Source organism: Dermacentor albipictus, chromosome 1, assembly GCF_038994185.2.
Source record: "Dermacentor albipictus isolate Rhodes 1998 colony chromosome 1, USDA_Dalb.pri_finalv2, whole genome shotgun sequence".
Classification (NCBI taxonomy): Eukaryota; Metazoa; Arthropoda; class Arachnida; order Ixodida; family Ixodidae; genus Dermacentor; species Dermacentor albipictus.
In genome coordinates this window covers 465,654,569-465,669,419 of record NC_091821.1, presented here as the reverse complement: position 1 = coordinate 465,669,419, position 14,851 = coordinate 465,654,569, and the positions used below count along the sequence as shown (strand labels likewise).

The 14,851-nt window shown below is 45.7% G+C and overlaps 1 protein-coding gene across 1 annotated transcript in view; it reads left to right on the top strand.

The window, feature by feature from the left end:
* The window catches only part of LOC135905615 (microtubule-associated protein futsch), a 70,685-nt gene that overhangs the window by 30,688 nt on the left and 25,146 nt on the right, over window positions 1–14,851 (top strand). The window contains exons 7-9 of the mRNA XM_065436571.1: window positions 4,264–4,657; window positions 5,398–5,510; window positions 11,242–11,346. Coding sequence (XP_065292643.1) covers window positions 4,264–4,657; window positions 5,398–5,510; window positions 11,242–11,346 — 612 coding nt within the window. The remainder of the gene's footprint in view (window positions 1–4,263; window positions 4,658–5,397; window positions 5,511–11,241; window positions 11,347–14,851) is intronic.

Sequence of the window (14,851 nt, the reverse complement as noted above, 5' to 3'; positions counted from 1 at the left end):
GCAGTATGATTGTGGCAAAAGCAGTTGCAACAAGCGAGTGTTGAAGCTCTTTTTGCGCCGACTCTGAATTTTGAACTCATGGTTTCAACTTCATTGTATAAAGAACAAAATATGACAATAAATGGGTTAGTATATGCGTAGCTCTAATGCAGTATGGAAGCAAAAAAAATTCAGTGAGAAACTTTAGTGTTGACATGATACAAGTGGCTGAAAAGGACATAGCTGTGATGGAAATGTAAAGTTACAAAGATGGGGTATGGAAAGGCTTTGCTCCATATGGTGTGGCCACACAGGCTCCATCTCGAAAGCGAAATGTGATGAGTACAGAGTCTAGGTTCACCAGGGGCTCATAGCTTCGTGTGTGCCATGTTCTCGCCACTAGTTTGCATTGAAGCAAGAGGCAGCACAGAGGTCAATTCGCCCGCTGCTGCTGCCGCTCTTCCTCACGCCAGCATTCTGGCATTCTGACAGCGAGTGTCATCGACTGTGATGTGTCTGTGCTTAGCTGTGTGTGTGCAGCACCTTGCTTGTTGATTTAGTTTGTACGCAAACGTTTACGAGTTTATACGGCTGACAAAGCTGTGCACTAATTTGCTATCGCAATCAATGCTTCGCCTTTCGGGCGAAACTGCGGCTCTTTCTGTTATTATTCTGACACAGTGGCCAATCGATAATTTGGACTCGATGCGAACTGCCACAACGTAAACATAATCCGAAGCCCAAATTATTGGATTTAGCCAGGAAATAAGTGACTTTATTTCTCAGGTACTCCATATTTCAACCAATGTCATGCTGTGGCTACAGATAGACAAAAGTACAGTCAACAAATGCACCGAGGCTCCATCCTCTAGTAACATAACAGAAGTTGACCACGCTATGATTGCTGAGTGATCTTAGGTCTCTTCACAACAGTCATTGTCCAGCACTTCCCTCACTGCGTGTGGCGCCCAGTTTGGGGGTTCTTTTTTTTTTATGTAGCAGAGCAGAGCAAGAATACACGTTATCAGTACTATATCTTATAGCACAAATTTTTCTACTCAAATCGATTGATATGTAATGCATAATAAATTTTAACAATGCTTTTCTTTAATTAATAAGTGTGGGTTTCACGCCAGCCAAGATAACTTCAATTTAGCTCACCATAACGCAACAGTTTTAGGCGGTCAGACAGGAGAGACCTTGATCGGTGCAAGGAACCAAAACTAACGAGGTCTGACATATCATGCGAGTGTAAATATGAAATAACCAAAAGAAACATGATTTTATAAGAGGTAAGCCTTGCTGTAAAATGGAGAAATGTCAAACATTATCGTACTATTGTATTTTTGGTTGTTTACCACATGGCCAATTGTATAATAAATAATTATACAATGTTTTATGTAAATATCTTTATTAGAAAAACAGTTATGCACACTGACATATAAAGGAATTGAGAAAAAATGAATTCTGAGAAAATCTTCAAAGAAATATTTGAAATATATGAAGCACTAACCCAAAACATTCAGGATAGCTAAAGTTCATATTTTTGTAGCTTGCCTCCTCCGCAATCTTGTTAAATCTTGCACAAGGGGCCCTTGAGCTCTCTTTTCTTTTTGTTTTTCTTTCCCAGCTTGTTTTGCAGCATCAGTACTGTAACGGAAGGCCTTTGCACTGAATGGCCAGTGATTTATGAGAAGAGTTCTGATTGTGTAAAGGCCAGGTTCTATTCTAATCGGTTTGGCACATCAAGTGTGCCTTTCTTGACATTGCTGAAATGACAGAGAACGTCGAATACTTCAAACTTGTGTGTCGGCTGCCCTTTGCCAATTCGTACTGTTGAAGCACTTGTTCAGGGCTAGACAGCGTTTGACAGGATGCCAAGATCTATGAATGTTTCTTTCCATTGCGGAGCTCGACTACAGAATATGGCAGCCACCCACCCTCCAAATTAATTACAAAGTCTCACTGCACTTTGTGAAGCAGTCCTTCCACTGGGTCCTTCGGCCGTTACGACTTTCGTGCATTGATTCTGGGAAAAGTTTTGCTCTCCTCGCTTATGCACTCGAAGCCTCACCATACTGTAGCTGCTACATTGAACTCTCACTTGAGTGAACTTCAAAGGACCGAAGGAAATAATTCACTTAACTGAAAGTTCACTAAACTGAATATTGACTAGACCAACATAAGACATGGCATACAGAGAGAAAAGTTTAAAGTGCAATTCATGGAGCAATAGACATGGCATCCATAGTGTTAGAAATTTGTGAAATGGAATTTGTACATATCAATGAAAAACACACCACGTGGGGCGTTTGTGTGCACACACGGAACCAACGAGACTGGAAAGTGACGACGACCATGCCATGACTAGCCGGTCGGAAAAAAACACACCACGTGGTGTGGGGTGTGACAGATCGCCGCTTTGCTCTGGCGGCGTTGTAAGCGCCAGCAATGTTACTTTGTTCATGGCCTCCGAGATTACATGCTTGCTCGTTTTGTGCGGGCTATCTCGGAGGCCATCCCTCATTGCTGTTCGTTTTCCGTGCCGCCGCTTTGCCCCAGGGGCGCTGGAGCGCCAGCGACGTTACTTTGCCGCTGGAGCAGCGGTTTGATGAGGGCGGGCATCGGTTGCGCCTGCAGTGCAGTGCAGTGCAAGCCTTGGTCCTCTGAGCGAGTTCGTTAAAGCTAAAATATTGACTGTTCCGAAATTCGTTTAAGTGAAACATTTCTGCATAGAATCTATAAGAAAACTGCCAAGGATATTTAAAAAGTTCGGTATTCTGAAATATTCTATAAACCGACATTCGTGCAACTGAGAGCTTACTGTAGTAGAAATGAGAACGTAGTGTATAAGCACAACAAAAAACGGCAATACGCTGCTCCTTCAATGCACGAAAAGCCTACAGAGTGTAAACAACATGTTCTGCAAGTAGTGCGTCCCCCATGTGAGAGCTGTGTTGATCACGGATGGTGCAATTACTTTTAAGCTGCCATAGATGTCTGAGCTTAATAGTAATGTTCAAAAAAAAAGATGCGACACAATTAGAACATTTTTATGCTACACATGAAACTGGTACCTTCAGTTTCGGTTTCATTGGCACTTGGTGGACTTGCAAGTTTTGCTATATCCTTTCAAGGAAACCGGGTAGAAACATAATTTTTGCTCCAATATGTTGCCCAGTGAATGAAATTCAGGGTTTGGTGGAATCTCATCTGGTCGGGAAAAGGCATGATGAATGAAAGAGAATGCCGACCAAGAACTAAAAAAAGGAACATTTAGTGAAAAAATTGAAAGGCTGTTTTGGCTCACTTGTTTGCAGTGTAAATGTTCACAAATGTCAGTTTAATTTTTTCCCTAAACGTTTTTAGTTCTTGATCAGCGTTCTCTTTTATTCATCATTCTCCAGTGAATCACCCATCTAATTAGACAATAAATGGAAGAATTGACTGTCTTGAAAAAAAAAAATTGCCTGTTTCTACTTGGTGGCTTTCCTTAATTGCCACTCTCGTAGGGCACAGACATCGAGGGTGGATTTGATGCCTCTTGAAGCTGCTTGATGATGCCGAGCAACAAAAGTTCATAATGGTAATTCAGAAGGTCATGCAGGATCTTGTCACTATAATAAAGTGTAAATAAACTGACCCTTGATGTGCTGAACCCTTACTGCTGACATGACTAACAGTGCTTGACGTGTCATGTCTATGGCCCTGGCCAGTGACTTCTGGATTGACTAGGCTTCACTAGTTTCGGTTTCGAAAAGGCGCTGGAACATGGCGAGGACCATGCCGGCTACCATGGAGCCAGTGCTACATCAAAACAAGAATATTGCTCTTTCCACCCAACGCGACGTCCAAATTAGCGTGTGGTCGTGCAGGCATTATTTAAATTATCAAACTGTGCTCTGGTAAGGTGCCTGAAAGTTTGGTCGTTCTTATATGTGAAGTCTGTGGGGCCAGTAGTGGTGCTGTGAAGCTATCCGAGAAATTGAGCATGTCCAAATTATTGGTCGGCAACAGTAGATTATGCATTAAACATCAATGCATTAAACAATGCATTAAACAGGCAACTGATTGCCTGTTTAATGCTTCGCTTAACTTGGTCATGTTCTTCTGTGCACTGAGTCAATGCCACATAAAGATAGCGCTGTTCCAGCTGGTGAGGTCCACGCTTGGAAAAACGGGCAGTTACCCAAGCACAGGTGACATTTTGCATTTATGGTTGTGGTCATTACACAAAAATACTATACGGTAACGGTTTGATTTGCACATTGGATGATTTTGCAGAAGGCCGAGGGCCACCAGGGCACCCAGGGCTCAGCCAAGCGCGGTGGCAAGTGCCGCGGGGGGGAGGAGCAGGAGGAAGAAGACGAGGCCAAGGGCCGCAAGGCGATGAAGAAAAGGAAGAAAAAGAAGCGGCGCCGTGGCGGAAAGCATGGTGGTGGCGGCTCCGGGGTGAATGGCACGTACCGGCGCCGGGCGCACCACAACCCCTGGGAGGCTTCGTCGGACTCGGACTCGTCCTCACAGCTCGAGGATGAGGAGGAGCCCTACGAGGAAGAGGCCTACGAGGAAGACGAGGAACTGCACTTTGACGACAACGAGGACGAGTTTGCCTGCGAAGAGGTGGACCCCAACGCAGAGGTGGTGGTAGTCAAGAGGGCGCGCACTGTCAAAAAAGGTACGTCACTAGACATGTCGTAGGCGTACCTTTTTTAAATGATTTGGAACCGTACTTTATTAGTAATTCGCAGTTCTCATTCTTCTTGCCCGTCGTAATTTGCTGACGCACTCCCATTATTCCTTTTATGTTGTACTGAATAATCGTGAAGGTGCTTGCATAACCATGAGGTTCACTGTTCTCTGGACATGCCAAGATTTAAGTCACTCATTACATGTAATGATGTTAAGAACTTGGAGGAAAGACACAAGTTCTCTAGGTAAAGGAAAGCTGCCTGCCTTTTGTTCTTTTGAAGCCAGTTTGTGCCATAATGCTGCCTCACATAGCCAGTGTTCTTTTAAAACAATGCTTATTGGCTCTTTGGCAGTGGCTGCTGTAATTGCCACCTGCACACCTGCTTCTGCGTATAACTGGCACTGACTGCTACAATCCTTGGCACAGGAGAAAAGAGTGTGCACATATGACTCGCACGAACACCTTCACACAACAACATTCGAATTTTTGTGAATGTGACCTGGTGCAGTTGTCACTGAAATCAAAACTCAAGAAACTTAGCCAGCAGTGCCCATGGAAGTGCAAGCTCACTTTGCGCCCATTACCTGCGTGTAAACACATCATCCTTCATTTCGTTTGCTGCTTTTGCAGTGTTTGTGTTGTTCAGTCCCAGTTGTGTGCTTGCTCCGCGAGGCTCGCTGTGTTGCTGATGGTGGAGTTGCGCGCGTTTCTGGCAACTTGTGCAGCACGCACGGAAGAGGAGAAGGAGGCCAGTGGCAGCAGTGGAGGAGAGGAGAGCGAGCAGGAGCAGGATGAGAAGCCCTGTGCCAAGTGCGGCAAGGGGGACCACCCAGAATGGGTGAGTGAGCTGGGAGACAGGCAGGATAAAAATGTTAGGGCTGTGTTCTGTAGATTGCAAATTGGATGTCGAATTGAATCAAGGAAAAAAAAAGCCAAATGTCGAATTCAATATTTTAATATAAGAATATTAAACGTTAAGTTTTTATCCTTAGAAACTTTGTGCAAGAAAGCACAGTTGGTGTACTTGCTCAGGATTCAGCTATCTATGAACTAGGGATAGGCAAATAGTAAATTTTAAGTTCGAATCAAATTCGAATTGAATACTGCTTTGGTGGAATAATCTTTAAATCAAATAGTTTGAATCTTAATACTTTGTATACCACACATTTTGGTGAAGGAAAATGGGGCAGCATTTGCTCTACAAATATACAAACACAAATCTTTTGACTCAAAGGGAATAGTTGTGGTCTTTGCATAAAATCTTAATGCAAGAGCCAGAAGTTGGAAAATGGAGGGCGGGCAGGGGAAGAAGCACCTTAGTTCCATAGATGGCAAGTTGAGTTTCAGTGCTGTTATGCAGATACTTCATGCAAAAACGCAAGTTCAACATTTATTTACAGTGCCAGCAGTATGGCCAGCAGCGCAGAAAATTAACTTACAAGGTGCTGCTCAGTGTTGTGTTTCAGTGTAGAGTGGAACCCCATTGACACATATTTAAATAGACCCCACAAAGAAAAAATAAAGAAAGGAAACAAGCCAAGAAAACAGCGAGTTTCGTGCGCGTGCGTTATTAAACGACCCATACTATGGTCTGTGACAGTGGCCCCTATCCACTCGTACGTGCTCAGTTTGCATTGCAGTTGCATGTTATTGCACCAGGTAGAACGCCATGTAGAAGATGCACAGGTAATGGTACAAGGCATTTAAAGAAGGTTTGAGGAAGAAAAATAAGTTTAAGGAGGTGTATACAAGAATGCTAGAAAATATATATATTGTGTAACTGATGAAGTCAAGCTGGCTAAGTGATTATGTCATCGCTGTGTTTCAAAGGGGATGCCAATAAATCATCATCATCTTCTTCATTAGCATCACAGTGTATCAACTGTCACGCGATGTGAGATGCGCTCCGCATAGCGTCGTTATGTGCACATTTTAACGCGATAGCGTTAAGGAGCTCGTGTCGCAGAAAAGCCGGTGTCGTCGGCGTCGGCGTTTGCGGCGTTGACCGTGAGCGATAAATCACGGCAGGCGCTTCATAAATAAAAAGCAACTTCCAAGATTGGCCCGGTGGGAATCGAACCAGGGTCTCCGGAGTGTGAGACGGAGACGCTACCACTCAGCCACGAGTTCGATGCTTCCAAGCGGTGCAAACGCGCCTCTAGTGAATGCGGTGTTGCCTTCGAAACGAGCCGTGGAAAGTTATACTGCGGTGTATATCGGTAATTATGAACATGTAACGTACAGAAGTCACAATTACATGAGTTGCGAAGTGCGTTTCCGCTGCATTTCTTCTGCGGTTTCCGCACACGCAGAGCCATCTTGCGGCAAACGCAGAAGACCCCCTCCTCTCAATGTACGGCGCTGCCCCGACAGGAGGCGCGCCGCGCGCGCATTGGGACTGCTGCCAGGCGCGTCGCGAGACTCCCTCTCCCCTGACGACGCTTCGCCGTGCTCCCGGTTGCAGAATCAAGCGCCGTTCCTTTCTTTAGATTACTATCTATCTCTCTGCCCGTGCCGATCACGACGTTTGGCTGGCGTAGATCGTTTCCCCTCCGAGACACCGAGTTCTTTGGTTCGTTCCGTTCGCTCAGGCGCACGTTTCGTTGCCGCGCCGAACGCTGCGTTGCTCGGCGCTCACCGCGTGATAGGTGGGCGCTGAGTCCGATGCGGGGCGCATCGTAAGTGATCGCTGTGCCGTAGCGCATTGTCTTATACCCCTTGGCGGGTCGACGGGAACGCTGTCGTGTCCCACTCTTGAAGGCGAAGCTTAAGCGTCCTCCAATTTTTGTATTGCAGTTGCATATTATTACACCAGGTGGCACGCCATGTAGCCATTGCATAGAGTTGTACAAGGTAGATAGAGAATGCTTGAGGAAGAAAAAGGAGGTTAAGGAGATAATATGCAAAAATACTAGAAAGAAAAACACGTATAGCATACCTGATTATATAAATCAAGCTAGGTGGCTGTTTGTCATTGTTCCGTTCCAAAGGGAATGCCGTTAGATCATCATCATCATCATTACCATCGTATTGTGTCCTTTGTCACACGGTGTGACATGCACGCTGCGTAGCATCAATACGTGCACACTTTGCATTGCAGTTGCGTGTACCAACATACAGTCATTGACCGTTTATTCAGAGCTCACAGGGACTGCGGAAATGTTCGAATAAACAGGTGTCCGAAAAAGCAGATTAAGAAAAAAAGAAGAAATCCTTTATTTCCATGCACTTATTCGGGCTCGGCAGTAAGCTTGAAGAAATCGTGAATGCGCTGTTGCATACTGTTCCGTTTAGGCACAATCAGATAAGCCTGAATCTCGGAGAGGGTCATACGGTCACTATATGGGGCTGAAAGCACAGTCACTGCTTGTACACGCTCCGCATGCGACGGAAGCATAGCACATGGTGCGTCATCTTCCAACTCGGAGTCATCGTCCAGCGGCGCAGCAGAAACCTCACGAATGATCTCACCGTCGTCGAGTTTTACGCATGTCAGTACAGCAGTGTCAGCACCTGTGAAACTGTCAAATTAGACGGTGTCCGGAATCGCAATGCAACCACTGCGCAGGTCTTGGCAGAACATTTTCGGCATCAGTAGGGAGCACATCACAAGGCGACAAATCCTAGGCCTCCTGGCACCTGCTTGCCACCTTCCCCAGCGCAGTCTGCGCAGGCACTGTCGGTGCCATTCGACAATTGATGCGATGTTTCCGTATGCCGCGTTGCATCACTTCAACCTCGACACAACACACAAAGCAAACATCACCACGCCGTCACGCCGACACCAGTCCACAAACGAAAAAGGCGGCCCACTCGCAGCGTTGTGCACAAAGAAAGAAACAAATCAGCTGCTGGATTGTCTTGACATGGCTTACTAAGCTGAGACCAGAACTGCTGTAGCTACGAACCAGGCAGAAATGATGATGAGCGGGGATTTGCAGTAGTGCCACTTTGTGGGGCAGCAAGGAGGCTCCATTAAAAACAAAAATGGCGTTCAGCAAGTCGAACCATGCACCGATCAGAGTCGGTGCATGGTTCTCGTTCGAGTTGGCTCAAGGAGCGCCCGAAAAATCAGACGAGAGGTTGCAAGGTGTCCGAACTTTCGGGAGTTGTTATACACAATGGTCTATGGGGAGAATGGCAGTGCCGCGAAACAGACCGAATAATCGAGCATGTCCGAATTTTTGGAGTCCGAAAAATCAGTCGGTGACTGTATAGCATTTGCATATAGCAGTTACATGTTGTTTGTGGTTATCCTGGGTAACTCAAGGAGGCTAGGTGAGCATTTGTCACCACTCCATTGCGGAGCGGATGCCAATAAATCACAATCATCATCAACAGTATTGCATCGTGCCACGTGTCAAGGGATTTGACATGTGCATCATGTAGTCTGGATACCTCTGTTTGCTCTTTGGTACACGTTATGGCACCCCCTTGCAAGTTACGGACCACTGCTGAACAAGTGAATCGTAAAGCTACATGCACGCCTGCAGCCAAGCAACATCAGGCTCAACAGACCGCTGTGCAGAGAGCAGCACAAGCTGCAGGTCGCCGTCGACACAGGGTTGATAGTTCAGATTGTTCTCGTGAAAACCATGCCAAGAGACTTCGCAACTTAGAGCCTGTAGTGCGTGGTTTCGAAAATGGAGCTGCTATGGAGCCGCTCCTCCAGCTTACGCTGTGACTGTGCTGCGCATGTGAGTGTTAAATTTTTTTCCATAAAAATTAGTTTGGAGATTGCTTGTGCATTAATATCAGATGTGAAATCGAAACAACGCTCCACCGTCAGAGCCAACGTTGTGAGCAGCAATGTCACAGAATGGCAACAGAGCAAGATTTCATGTAGATTGGTGATGATGCACCGTGTTCGTTGCCAAAACTCATTAAAAAAATTATTATTTTACATGCTCAGTTAGCAGCAACAGAGCCGTGGCACGTGTTTTAGGTGGTCCAGAGATTCGCGTGCATCACAGGAAGAACTTAAGTGAAGTCACGTAAAGTGGTTAGCTGAAGCATGGGCCACCATCCTGTTTACAGTAGTTACGGAGTTGTTCAAGAAACGTGAAATATCACATGCAGTGATGACGATGCACATTAAGCATGAATAATTTTTCCTTCTGTGACAATAAACTCTGCAGGTTTCAGTATTTTCTATTTGCAAAAATCGAAGGCAAGCTACTTTTTTTTCTTTTCACAAGATATCTGGTGTCTATTAGGTAGATTCAGGTACTATTGGTTTTTTTTTTTTTTACTTTGGACCCACAGAACTGGGTACGCATTAAAATTAGGTAAACAGTCCACTTGAAAATTTAAGGATTATGTGAGTGAATTAAATTCCACGACTAAAGTGCATATTATATGACATAAAAAAATGTCAAGTGATCCAGACGTACCTTGCTGCCAGTAAACGGACTACGATGCATTTATGTTTTTCACTATTGCAACGAATAGGCACGTGCCCACATTTAGTTAACCAGTCCCTTCACTCTTGTTAAGATGCTTTACGTCACTTGACTGTGGCACCGCTGACTGGGGCTTCCATGGTGCAGTCTGATGAACCAGCCAGACCGGTAGCTTGGCAGACTATTTGCCCTGGTTAGGAATATACCCTGAAATTATCTTTGAGTAGTGATAGGGGCACGTTGCACTAGGCCTTATCCACGCTTTGCTAGTGTGTTTTAAGATGTGCACTTCCTTCAGCCAGGATGGCATGGATGATGTTGGCATACCAAAGAGCAGAAATTCTTAAAGGAGTACATACATACTGACATCATACTTTCTTTTTTTACTCGTCAACCTTTTCCAATAAATGAAGGCCAGAGGCTTTTAAACCCTATAAAGAGTACTAGTAGCAAGCCTCGAGGCACCCTCAACAGTTTACTGTCATAGCTTTTCTACAGCCATTTACAGTTTCGTTTTCCAGGAGCTGATTGTGTCGAGACGTCACGATGAAGAAGGTGGTCGCATGGAAGGGGGACCTCATGATGTTTTGGCGCTTGCTCTGGCTCGCTTGGTCGCACCCTGTGTTGGTATTCATTGTGAAGCTCGAAGTAATGGCATAGGCGACAACTGAGTGAGCCAAAATGAGCGTCATAACATTACAGTTTTCTGTTCTATTCCTTTGACGTCATGACACTGACATCCTGGGAAATGAAGCAAAAACTGTCTCTAGAACAGCGGTTGTATTACATTATTCAGGGTGCCCAGGGCATTGTGTTTTCTAGTGTGTAGAGGTCCAGGAGGTTTATATAGCGTAAGAAAATTGAAGAGTCCAAAATAATATCCCAGCACTCCTTCAAAGTGCACTGACACGAATAAAGTTGCGATGATACAGTTTCAGTCAGTCAAGGAACCCGAAACTGCCGTAATACAAAAGTCCGCTTCTTGGCCACTGTGCTCCAATTCCCTCCTGAACCTGCCAGTGAGAAAAATCTGGCAAACCCTGAGCGTTGAAGCCAGTTAATGCAAAGTTCTTTGTAGCCCATGCACAACTTGTGGGTTATAGAGCCCACTGGTCGTGTTGCGTCAGGCACTTTATGAAAAACGAGCTTCTTGCACATGCATTCCAGATCCTGCTGTGTGACGTATGTGACGCGGGCTACCACACCTCCTGCCTGAAGCCTGCACTGATGATCATCCCGGACGGCGACTGGTACTGTCCACCCTGTGATCATGTGAGCTTCCCACGTTTTGCCCTCGTTGTTGCTTGTCGTGCAGTGTAGCGTCGTTCGTGCTGCGTGATCGGTTAACGTTCATTAGGCACACAACATCGACTTGGCGGCTGTAGCATTCTGCTGCTGAGCGCAAGATCGCAGGTTCCATCACTGCCTGCGACTACCACGTTCTGACTGAGGATGGAATCAAATAACGTATTTACTCTATTCTAACGCACCCTCGATTGTAACGCACACCCATTGTCCGTGACCCAAAGAAATAGTACTTTATAGTACCATGCACCTCATGCTTTCATACAGAAATACAACTTTCTCTTATTTAGAAAAACATTGGTTTGTTCCCAGTGCACTAAAGTTGCAATAAAAAAAAAAGGGAAACTGCAGTTTCACTCGAAAGGCAAAGCATCGACTGTGATAGCAAATTAGTAGACAGCTAGACAAAGTAAGGATAGTAGCTTTGTCGGCTGTATAAACTTGTAAACATTTGCTTACTAACTAACTTAACAAGCATGGTGTCACGTGTGCACAAGCAAACATGAACACGTCTCATTCGATGTCCACGGAAACTCGCTATCAAAGTGCTGTTGCAAGGAAGTGCGGTAGCAAGCGTGAGGGAGTTGACGTTCGCGCTGCCTCTCGTTTCAACGTGAACTAAGCGACAAGAACACAGCACGGTGCACCTAGATGCTTAGACTCTGTCCCCGTTGCAGATCGCTTTCAAAATAGGCCCCGTGTGGCTGCGCCATACGCAGCAGCCACCGGAGTAGATCACTTCTCCTTTTGTTTGCGCCAGTCCCGCACTCAAGTTTCGGGAACTCTGAACGCCCACGATACAGCCCATTCTTTGTCCGTCTCTCCACCCGTGATCACTTTCCTTTTAAATGTGGCACGATGACGCACTCGTCATGTCCTCGCAGTGCCGCATGCTGATAGAGCAAACGCAGAAAACGGGAAGGCAGATGGTTGACTATCCTAAGCACACGTACTACAGCACATGGAAAAAGCTACGGCAGCTAGGCTCGGGATACAAGGCGGCCATTTCGAAATGCTGATCGCAACATGGCAGCGCAGATTTACGGTCATATTCATTAAGGAAGGAAAGCATAGGAGAGGCCCCTGCTGGCAGGGACACATTTGAGAAAGTGTGGCGGAAGTCACATGCTGTTTTTTGCAAAGGAGCACTGGGACTGGTACCCCAAACAACGTTGCCATACCAACCGCACTCTTAAAGCTCTCGCTGCTGCTCCAGGCCTCAGAAAAGTGAGATAAGTTTCTCTGGCTCGCTTCTTTCTCGTAGCGCATTCTATTCACAAGACTAACTGACTTTGGGGTTTGGCGTGTAAGCTTGAAAGTTGTGTTTGAAGATGACTGTAAGTGTCTGCCAGCTACGGAGACACTGAAGTAATTGCTGCACGTGTCTTCGTCGTCTTCTTCAACGTGCCAGCACATCTGCTTCACGAACACTGTTACAGAAGTTTCATGGCCTTTGTTCTGACGCATGTCGGCAGCACACACTTCCGGCGACTCATAGCAATGCAAATTCGAAGCTCCCGCCTATCTGCTCTGGCGAGCTGATTATACGCACAAAGGGGATGGCACACCAACATGGCTGCACTTCCTGCTTCAAAAACATGATGTCAGGGCCTCTCCTATTTTATCTCTTTCCTCCATGGGTCGTACTCGATTCTAACGTACACGCAATTTTCCGACTCGTTTTATCAGAAAAAATTTTTCGTTAGGTTCGAGTAAATGCAGCAACTACTGCCAGCCTGGATATTGTTGCACTTTTATGACTCTCAGCTGAAGATAACCAGTTTGCCAAAATGTGACCTAGATGCCTTCTACTATGTCATCCCTTGTGGCATCCTAGTACAGATATACCTCGCAATAACGAAATCGATGGGGAACACGAAAAATTTCACCTTCGCGAGAACTTCGTTGTTGCGAAAAGAGACAGCACAGATAAGTAATGTATCGCTGAACAGAACTTTAGTGTCAAAAATCCGTTAGCCTACTTTGCAAGCTTTGCTCGAGGATATATAACTGCATTGCCGACAGTGCAAAGTGCACCGCATGCATCGACCAATAGTGGCAGTACTGCCGTTGCGCAGCATTCTCGGTAAATTGCTGTAGGAGTTGCAACAATGCGAGATTTTGCGTAACTCGGCACCGGATGCAGAGCAACAGCACATGCAACAACATTTCTCCAGCGCACGCTGTTGTTCGTAGGCGCCGAGCACAAAAGAGATCTCTCCTGTACCCGAAGGCAAACGATTGAGATAACCATTTTGCGCAAATCTATGTCCAGCGCAGAATCCGCAAGTGATGCCTGTCGGGTGGCACCACAACCAGTGTTCTTGAAGCAGTGGATGCGTATTCCCGGATAATCGCTAATCATGACCCGATGCATGACACTCCATAATTATTACACACAGCGCAAACTAAAAGACATGGACGAAGCATAGAGACAAAATACGAGCGCTGACTCACCAGTAAAAGTCGTGTGTCAGCGCTCGTATATCATCTCTATTCTTCGGCCGCGTTTTTGTTTTTTAGTGCGTGCTGTGTGCAATAATTACGCAAATGTACCGACTTGCACAGCTAGCTACCGCACTCCAATGACACTCCATATGCTGCGACCGGCATCTCAAGTGCCATAAACAATTCCATGTCGATGGGACGTGGATTTCCTTGTCTTTGCTGCATTTTTCTCACTGAGACGCACTTTATGCAGTGCACTGCCGCGATCGGCGATTGTTGTTCTAAATGCGCATTCAGATTGCGTTAGTTTCGCCTCACGCAATTGGCATAGGCCTCGCCGAGTCAGCCGCGGGGAACGCAAACTGAATGCGCGTTTGTAATAATGATCAACGATCTCGCCTAGTAGGCGTGCAAGGACAGTCGTCACATGTCGGTAGCAACATGTGTGCTGCTTCAAACGGGCACTCAACAAACAACATGGCCGCCATGATGTGTTTCCGGCACACTGACCGTTTCCGGCACTTGCTTGGTTTTGTGAACAAAAATGGCGGCGCCTGCACAAGTGTAGTGTGGTGGTATTTTACACAATTTTAGTGCAAAACAATCGCATTTTAGCATATTTTGGAGCCTGCTAGCCTTACGCAAGTAGGTAATATGCGGTGTTATGTTCTGGCAAATTTCGTTGATGCAGAATTGCAGTACAGTGGCATTTTGTTGCCAAGAGATACAAAATGCATTGAATCCTATGGGCGGTCGCCGAGGATAGAAAATGTTTCATTGGCGCAAGGATTTCATTGTTTCGGGTTTTCGTTATCACGCGTTTCGACTGTACGCAATCACCAGTAATCACTTCAGAATGTAAGGTGATAATATTAACAGGAAAAGTTATAAATTTTAGTTATAGATTGCTTTTTTTTTTGTCTTTGTTGACATCTCCCCTGCCCACATTGATACTGTGTGTCAACACTATTACTATTTACCTCATTGGTTGCTCCAATGCTCCAATGCGCAACATATCCAATTT